General features: G+C 38.7%; 1 protein-coding gene across 4 annotated transcripts in view; it reads right to left on the bottom strand.

Annotated features, from left to right (window-relative positions):
• Nucleotides 1–775: 775 nt before the first annotated feature.
• The window catches only part of ARL15 (ADP ribosylation factor like GTPase 15), a 578537-nt gene continuing 569380 nt past the window's right edge, over nt 776–9932 (bottom strand). For all 4 annotated transcript variants that reach the window (XM_045163682.1, XM_044932386.2, XM_045163676.1 and 1 more), the window contains one exon: nt 776–3522. In XM_045163682.1, the coding sequence (XP_045019617.1) occupies nt 3370–3522 (153 nt within the window). In that variant the 3' untranslated portion in view covers nt 776–3369. The remainder of the gene's footprint in view (nt 3523–9932) is intronic.

The raw sequence follows: 9932 nt of genomic DNA, 5'->3' as shown, positions 1-9932 counted from the left end.
TGAAAATCTTACAGCTTTGTCCACATTTTGCTTGGATATGTCTGAAGTGTTTAGGAATTTGGTAAATGCTAATTGCCTACCTTGGAAACAAAACTAGGAAGGCTGGTTGGTTCCTAGCTTAGACATGAGGTGTTGCAAGCTTTCTGTGTAGTTGAATAATTTGTCAGGATAATGTTGGGACCAAACAAGAGTTGGGGATTGTACTTTTCATTTTCTATCATGTATTTTTCCCCTCCCCTTTTTCTTTAGCTTTTTCGTCCATCTATCTTTTAATTTTTCTTTTTCTTTTACAGAATACTCTTATCCTTAAGGATGGACCTGTAAATACACAGCATTTCCTCTTGAGTCACTTAAAAATATTTACTTACTTCTTTGGGGCATCAATCCACATTAAAGGACAAAATTCATTGCACCAAACAGCTACTCTTAGAAAGTTGCTTTTACAGCAAATATTATAAAATGATGCTTTGATTGAAGGATGACATCTGACATTAACGTCCCGATTGCGCTCACTCATTCTGAAGGAATGGCTCCAATGAAAGTAAATTGCTGCTGAAGACAAACCAACTGGAAAAGACCCTTGTGCTTTTTTTTTTTCCTTTCTTTTTTTGTCTCTTAAGGTTTTCACAATGGCTTCAAAGGCAATGTGAATTAATCATTTGTTTTGACCCAAGAGCGGCAGAACTTATTTTGAAGACTTAAACAGGCAACACAAATGTAAACAGAAATCTGGGACTCCCAAATGCTAAAGTTGGAAGGAGTCAGTCTGAAAACATCAATTCTACTCAGCGTTTATTTTCACTTGAAGAGAGTGGAAATCATATAAATCACGGACAAAACGAGTTCTTCTTGCCTGGCAATTGTCCACATGAATCTGTTAACCTTTAAGTATAGATACAGAATTTTTTAATAGAAAGACAGGGCAATATGGCAGTTAGTTAGCAACTGATAGTGTAAACTACAGGAGATACAAAGTTCTGTCATATAAATTAATTGCCATTACAAAAAGGCAACTGCTTGAGCTAAGAAGGTACAAAAACTGGTAACTTCCATAAATATAACAAGAAGCTAAGTGAAGAAATACATAACAGACTGTTTTTCCTATATAATATTCAAATATGCAAACTAAGACACCTGTGGCACTTTACATGAAGTGGGAATATGACAGACCACGCACACCACCCTCCCACCCACCCATGTCCGTCCAGGCCCCCTCCCCTCCCCCCAAGTGGATTTCCCAAACACAGCAAATTCTAGGGTTACAAGGACAGGATGCTGCATGGAAGCAGCAAGACGGCGAGCTCTGAACTGCTAGACAAAGAAAGAGCCTTATTGACAGTTGTAAAGCATTAGGCGTCAGACAGAAACTTGTCAAAAACAGCTGTTGTTGGGTACTGATTGATAATGTTTTCATTCTGACGGCTGAGACACTGCAGACAGTCGTGGGTCTGAGAAGAAGCCCATCCCTGGCGCACACATGACACACACACAGACAACGGGAAGTCATTTAACAGATGGCTTAGGAGCACTCAGCTACGGGTCTTAAAAAGACAACATTCTACATTTAATGAACTTGCAGAGAAAGCAATGCCTAATAATCATTTATTTTTCATAGAAGATGAGCACAACAGGACAAAATAAAAGCAGGAATTGTGCAAGTGGTCATTGGAATACAAGTTTTGTGCTGCTCATGGGTTACATTTTAAAAATATTCCAGGATGCTGCAGACCAAATCTGAATATGAATCTTTTTTGACCCGTTTCATTAAAAAAAAAAAAAAAGGAAAGCTTAAAAGAAGTGTTCGATGTTTCAAAGGTAATGATTTCCTTAAAATTTACCCACAAGATCAAACCACAAAAACTATCTGAATGACATATATCTTCTGGAGAATTACAAGGTATTACATCACCTTGTAACAGAATGCGCGTCTGTGGTATTTGGGAATCAGTCAATGGAAAAAAAATTCCAAACATGTTTTTATTGCTCAGGTGAAAGGAGCAGTTTTCTCTCATTTGTTCACTTTGCAGTTTAAATGGTCAAAAATCTATAAAATGTGCCAAAGGGTATTTTATCCATTAACTTCAATATCCATAGATTATTCCTGATTTAGAAAAAGTCAAAGGTGCCAAAACTTGGTAAAACTGTACATTTATCTCTGTATAATTTTATCATTTAAACTAAATGCAAAAAACAAAACAAAACAAAAAAACAGTTCCAAAGACTAAATCTAAGCCTGAAAATTATTTATTTGCTGCAGCCCTAGTACACTTTTAAGGGCATACTGAAACCCCTGAAAATAGAGGTTTATAATAGAAATACTGATAGACCTTTAATTACTGGATGGAGACATTGACAGACTCCATTAAACTACATTAGCACTTACTGAATGACTACACAGATGATTCTGCCTTTATTATCTTTGTCAAATCCACGTCAGCTTAAGCCCTAGCCAGTATAAACTATACTTCATTTGGCTGTTTTTAAAAAGTTTTGTCTATTATTTTAAAAATTACTTTCTCTATTTAAATCAGACGTAAGATTTTTAGAAAAAGGTTTTCAGAAACATATTACACTGCAGCTTGACTTAATGTGGAGTAATTTTTCCATTAAAAAAATATTTGAGGACTTGATGAAATAGTAATCAGTGATGCATGCACTGTGCCTAAATTTCCTCTAACTCTTCTCAAAAATGGAAATAATGTCTTTGCTCTTAACAAAGAGTGGACTGAGGGAGAGGGTACTGAGGGAGACTTTAGATGTAATAAAAAAAAAAATTAGGCATCTTGTCTTTAAGTTCTTTGAAGTCAATTTTACTATGGCAAGGATATTCCTTTCTGATAAGGTGATTAACTGAAGTTTTTGGTGCTTGTTTTTTCCCATATGCTGTAAGGCCAGTATACAAAAAACTTAAAAATAAGATAAAACCACCAAGAGACTTTGAAAATAATACACATATTATGGGGAATGCCAGTCACACAACACTCCACCCCAAACCCAGGGTAAATGAGCCAAGGTTCTCAGTCTCCCTGAGTCCTCTATAAGGGATTGATTTCTATGAGCCACAAATTCCATCCATTTTAGCACAGAGAAGAGCCGCTTAGAACAACAGAAGGAAGAGACATGAGGTGAAGATAATTAGTGGTAAACAGAGAATAAATTCTCTCTCAGTAGTGTGTACTTGACGGTAATGCCGATGATAAGTCACCTGATTTACAGAATATTCACTTTAGCAGAGAAATGAGAGTTTGAGATAATTGGAAGAAAACAGATACTGAAGCCATTACAGTCTTGATACCAAAATAAAATTAAAAGGAGAAACTAACATGATAGGTTCAAGGCCTTGTGGGAACCCATTTTCTTCACCAGATTTCACATTCTTACAGCTTCATGGTCTTTTTCTTCTAACAAATTTATCAGCTGAGAGAAGCTGTCTTTCAGTGCCTCCATGTCATCCAGTGAGCAGGGCTGCAGAATCCAGCGTTTTCCACGTGCAAGTGGTTCAAGTTCAAAATATTTTTTGACCTTAATTGGGGGGAGGGAGAGAAACAGATTATTAATTACATCAGAATCTTTCTCTTACTGAAATTTAGTGAGTTATGAAGTAGGGGCATTTTAAGAAGCTATGTGAACTTGATGTTCAGGACTTTCTAGAATCCCATCTGCAGCTCTGGTTATAACATGGGTTATACGTTGTGTTTTCTTTAGGGGTGAATGAACTGCTTGCGAGCTACCATTCCACCCATTCACTTAACAGCATGGGAGGTCTGATGAAGTCTGAGAAAGAATTATATGTACTACGGCACAGGTCAAAAATACACAGCAAAACACCAAAAAGTTGCAATTCAATCAAAGTAATTCTAGCAGAATGACTTTCATTATATGACCTTGCTAACTTACTAAACTGGTGACAGCCAATAATATGTACACTATCAATTACACAAGACAGTTATTTTGATTGAACATACACACAACAAAAAAATATAATTTAAATACGCCTTTGTCTCTCTCATTTAAATGTGTCTCTGCATGTGTTTCTGAGACCTGGGAAAGTGGTTTTCTAGTTAAGAGATGGAAAGTGAGTGCATGTACATACATATATATACTTATGTAAATATACATACATACATAAAGTCTCAGCTTTCTTTTCTTCCCAGTCATGAATTTTCAGGGAGAAAAAAATCAAGACTTTATAACTGTTTAGTGGGGTTTAGCATGTGCTATTGGAAAAACCTATTCTACTATGAACTGGTCACAAGTCACTCTTAGATACTGACTAAGCATACAGGATTACCGACTCTGGACAGCAAATAAATATCAAATAATCATGGTTTCCAGAAGTACTGATGATGTTTCTCTCAAAGGGTATGAAAAAGTACAAAGTCCATGAAGCTACATACACACACATGCACGCATGCACACTGTGTCACACAAGAACAGGATATTGTATTTTGGTAGCAGGGTTTACATTATATCAAACACAGTGAGTAGCAACAACAGAAGAAGTATTATTCAAAGACGTTCTTTGTCAACAAACTGAGTTAAATCCCATGTGCCATGGAGTTACCACTTGCCAAGGTGTTACCTTAATCAATACCTTGACCCAGAAAAAAAAGGTGTTGCAATCTTATGCCACTTCCAAATGTGGTTTCATTTTGACTTTATCATCACAAGTACCAGACTACTGTTAACAGCAGAGATACTCCATTCAAAGTGGTATTAATATGTGTGCACATTTTTTCTGTAAGAAGATATAAATAACACTAAGCTTTTACGGTACTTTAGGAATCCCAAATATGCTAACACTTTACATTTCAACTGTGTCCCAAAAGTCCTTCAAGGGATGTCTGCAAATTCATAATAAATACTCCTCCTAACAACCACAACAAAAAGCCCTTGAGAATGGAAGGACTCTCGTTAATTCTGATTCTGAAGAGTAATGGAAAGCTCATTTACAGATCAGAAAATGGGTCCATGACTTCAGAACAATTTTTGGCCAAGGTATTTTATAAATAAGAGGAATTCTCCCTTACGGAAAATGTAAGGTTCATTCTTTTAGTTTCTTTAGGGCAATAAAAATGACTTACTTCAATAAGAATCTGAAATTGCTTGTGCAAAGACCAGGACCAAGAACCCAGTTTGCCTCCTCAAGGGAGGGAGGGGCTGCTGGTCAGTGGACCACGGGAGCGGTGGGCCAGCATGGGGCGAGCAGAGCTGGCAGGAGCGACAGGTGGGGGACATGTTCAAATCGACAGCTAGAAGGAGGAGCTGGCTGCTCTAAGAGTTTAAAATCAGAGGCTAGTCTCTTTGATTATGCCACAAAGAGGGCTTCAGGTTGTGTCACAGAGGGAAGTTGTGCTTATGATGCAATATGCTATTTGATCAACAATGCCTCCCGTCAAGAGTGGACAGTTTGTCGGATGCAAATCTGGTACAGGAAGGAAGCTGTACTCTTGTCACTTTGTATAACTTCAAATCTAAAAGAATTGCATTTTAAACATTGCTAACAACTGGCAAGAGGACTAGTGGCAAGAAATCCAGTAATATTAAAGGCTAACACAGTATGCGCATATTACTAACACTACTTCCTCCAAATGGTTCATTTAAAAATTCACAGAATTCATCCTAGTAGCGTATTAACAAGTAACTTAAAAACAATGTCAGGAATAGATGTAGATAATTACAAAATATTATAACTTGTGATATTTGACAGTATGGATCAGATACAAAAGCACAATAAGGATTTTAGCTACTAGGCAACTGAAAATATAGTCTATGATGCAGGCACACTTGGAAAATAATAAAGATGTCCAAAGGTAGTTATGTTTCAGAAGTTGTTCCTGCTGAATATTAACTATGAGAAGGAAATGGAAGCTTTGATTACAGGGTGGTCACCAGATGAAGGAGCCTACTGGTGTTAAGCCGACAACTATGGCGGGTAACCTGAGATTTTCAGATCTGTAACCTAAGTGGGTATCTAATTCTCCCATATTCACTTTCAGTTCAGTTCAGTTCAGTCGCTCAGTCGTGTCCAACTCTTTGCGACCCCATGAACTGCAGCACGCCAGGCCTCCCTGTCCATCATCAACCCCTGGAGTTTATTCAGACTTGTGTCCATTGAGTTGCTGATGCCACCCAACCATCTCATCATCTGTTATCCCCTTCTCATCCTGCCTTCAATCTTTCCCAGGATCAGGGTCTTTTCAAATGAGTCAGTCCGTCGCATCAGGTGGTCCAAGTATTGGAGTTATAGCTTCAGCATCAGTCCTTCTAATGAATATTCAAGACTGATCTCCTTTAGGATGGACTGGTTGGATCTCCTTGCAGTCCAAAGGACTCTCGAGTCTTCTCCAACACCACAGTTCAAAAGCATCAATTATTCAGATCTGTAACCTAACTGGGTATGTAATTCTCCAATATTCACTTTACTGGTATCCAAATGACTCCACACCACTCTACATTTATAATATTTAAAAAACAAGTTTGGCATTCCAATGATATTCAAGTACAGTACGTGACTGTGTTTGCTGTGGGAACATAGCTTTTCACTATTCAGAGTTTTATGTTCCTAAAAACAAAGAGTACAATACAAAAGAGGGGAAGATGAAGACAATGCTCTGTCTTGAACTTTTTCTTCAGGATAAAATTTTAATTTTGTTTTCCTATATTAATCTGAAGAGCATATTTTACCACCTCCCCCCAGTACTACAATAAAAATTACCTACTCACACACTCGACTTGTCCATAATCGCTTTTTCTGTCCTTCTACATGCCAGAGTATGATTTTAAAGAAAGGTGTTTAAGTTTGACCAACATAAATCATATGCTTACATATTAAAGGTTAAAAAAACCTGCCTACGATGCAGGGATCTGTTTTTTATGATGAACATCATTTTTTAAAGGTTATTTTCTTATCAAAATAAACATTTAAAAAATGACTCAAGAGAAATGAATCCAACTCTTTTTGACTACTTTATCAGCTGCTTAAATGTCATGGCTAACTGGAAACTGCTGGAATTAGGAGCTGGTGGCTGTTTCACATTGGCTTCTGGCGATGGCACTTGGGGTAATGACATCAGAATACAGCTGCCTGGCAACCTGTGGTCACTGAGCTATTTTCGGGATGGCCACAGAGAGTGGGCATTTGTCAGTGGCCATGAATCCACCCTAGAGATAGGAAAACAAAGCCACCATAAGTTGCCAACCTATTTTAGCTATGTCATCAGGGCGCTTTCTTCCTTCATCAAACTGTGGGGTGACTTGCATTACTGCATTCCATTATCCACACATCGCATTTACTGTAAAGTCCTAATATAACAGGGACAAATCGGTACCCTCTCATTGCTGCTCATTGTAGCTGCTGTTAAACCTGTGACGCGTTGCACAGCATTGGGTGGGAGAGGTCTTTCAGGTGTCCCTGACTGGAGAAGTAACAAAATAATTCTTTCGTATGTAACGAACCTCTAATGAGGCTATAATGATATTCACTGTTTTGCCTATCTTGCCCTTCCTTCAAAAAACACATTCAAAAATTTTACTTTTGGGACTTCCCTTGTGGTCAGTGGCTAAGACTCTGTACTCCCAATGCAAGGGGCCTGGGTTCAATTCCTGGTCAGAAACTAGATCCTACACACCGCAACTAAGAGCTGACATGGCACCACTAAGGATCCCATGTGCCACAGCAAAGACTCCATGTGCTGCACCTAAGACCTGGTACAGCCGAACAAATAAATATTTTTAAAAAATTTTATTTTTAATTCCTGCAAAGCTGTTGTGACCAAATTTCTGGAAGTCATGTAAATAGTTTCTGAAATGTAAAGATAGGTCTTTCCTTTTTAAAAACCTGCAAATCGTATTTATAATGATAAGCTGCTTGTTTTTCTTCTGTTTTTATTATTATACCATGTAAGTAGTGCATGGTCTGAGTTGGCTTCGTTTTCCTTTAAACACTTTTGAGGAGCAGGGTCTACACCCAAGGGGTTACTGTTCTCATGTTACATGGAGTTGCTTTGTAAGCTCAGATATTTATAAACAGCACTTTGACCCACATTCATGTCTGTCAAGGTGCGACAGCTTTTTAGGATATGTGGGACTGTGTTGTGTACCTTAGAATATGCTACCCCTACTCCTAGCGAATGCAATGCCATTAGTACCAACCGGTCCCTGCTATAGCTAAAAGAATACTTCCTCCTCGCATGTCCAGAATATCACCTGGCGTAGTCCTGCTCCTTGGAGAAGGCAATGGCACCCCACTCCAGTACTCTTGCCTGGAAAATCCCATGGACAGAGGAGCCTGGTAGGCTGCAGTCCATGGGGTCGCTAAGAGTCGGACACGACTGAGCGACTTCACTTTCACTTTTCACTTTCATGCATTGGAGAAGGCAATGGCAACCGCACGCCAGTGATCTTGCCTGGAGAATCCCAGGGACAGGGAAGCCTGGTGGGCTGCTGTCTATGGGGTCGCACAGAGTCGGACACGACTGAAGTGACTTAGCAGCAGCATTCCTGCTCCTGCAGGTATCTCTTGCCCCTGTCTGGAGCTATTCGCTTATTTTTTCATACTTTCACCACTAGAGATAGAAGCTGGATATTTTCTTTCTTTTTTTTTTTATTGCTTTTTTAAGTCACACACTATTGTTATTGAAGTCACTCAGTCGTGTCCGACTCTTTGCGACCCCATGGACTGTAGCCTACGGGGCTCCTCTGTCCATTGGATTTTCCAGTCACGAGTACTGGAGTAGGTTGCTATTTCCTTCTCCAGGGAGCTGGATATTTTCTACCCTGATGCTTCCCCATACCCCCATCTACACACAATACATATGTTCTCTCTGCAGGAAACCAGCCGATTATAGAGGACCTCTCTTATCGCTTGGGGGGGATGTGGTAGGGAGAGGAGCTGAATAAGGAGGTTTGGAAATCTGCATCCTGAAAGCTGGCTTCCTATAGCTTCAGTCATGCAACCCCTACTTCTCGAACGAGCCTGGAGAGTGTTGCTCTAATGAGCTACCTGTGCCAGCGCTCCCCCTGCTAACATACAGGGTTCCACTGATTCAAGAGAATACTGTAAAACAAAAACAAAACAAAACAGAACAGCAGCCTGACAAGGGAATGGTCCTCGCCATTTGTGTTTTCAGATTACAAGTCCCCTCCTCATTCCTGGCTTCTTGGTGGCCATGTACAGCTTAGTGCTGCACAGTTTACTAAAGGCTTTTTCACTCAGAGCACTATGATTCTATCTCAGCTGAAAGTAAGACAGCAACTGATTCAAATAAAGAGGGATGTGACTATTTGGAATAATTCTGAAATCATGTACATCAATTTGAATATGAAGAATCTTGGTAGAAGATTGTTAAAAAAAAAAAAACAAACTTTAGGAATAAAGGCACCTTCTATCATCATCTTTTGTGAAGGAATCAGGACTCACAGAGTCTAGGTTGACAGCTTCAGCTCCTTCCAAACCGATAGTGACAGGTCAACAGATAAGACAGACAGTAGAGACGACAGGGTGAGGATTGTCAACAAAATTCAGAAAGCTGGGAAAAACTGCAGCTAGTGGATTTGCTGGGTAGAAGGGAAAGCTGGAGGATGATGCGAGAGAACACAGCTCAGTAACTGTCCTGAATTCAGTGGATTCAATAGGATTTCTTCGTCACAGTAATGTGTCCACTGCATGGTCTTTAAAAAGAACTGCATGAATAATGTTTTTTTGAGACAGGTTCATATTGATTCTTAACTCTTTGATAAAAGTATGGTCTGGGGGTAAGGGATAAATGAAAAGTTTGGGATTAAGAGATACATACATAATATAAATAATATATACATATATAACATATATAAAATAAACAAGGACCTAGTATGTAGTAAGAGAACTACATTTGTTATTTTGTAACAACTTATAATAGAAAAGAATATGAAAAAGAATATATATGTGTATA

This window comes from Bubalus bubalis, chromosome 19, assembly GCF_019923935.1.
Source record: "Bubalus bubalis isolate 160015118507 breed Murrah chromosome 19, NDDB_SH_1, whole genome shotgun sequence".
Taxonomy (NCBI): Eukaryota; Metazoa; Chordata; class Mammalia; order Artiodactyla; family Bovidae; genus Bubalus; species Bubalus bubalis.
This window is presented reverse-complemented; position numbering and strand designations above follow the sequence as displayed.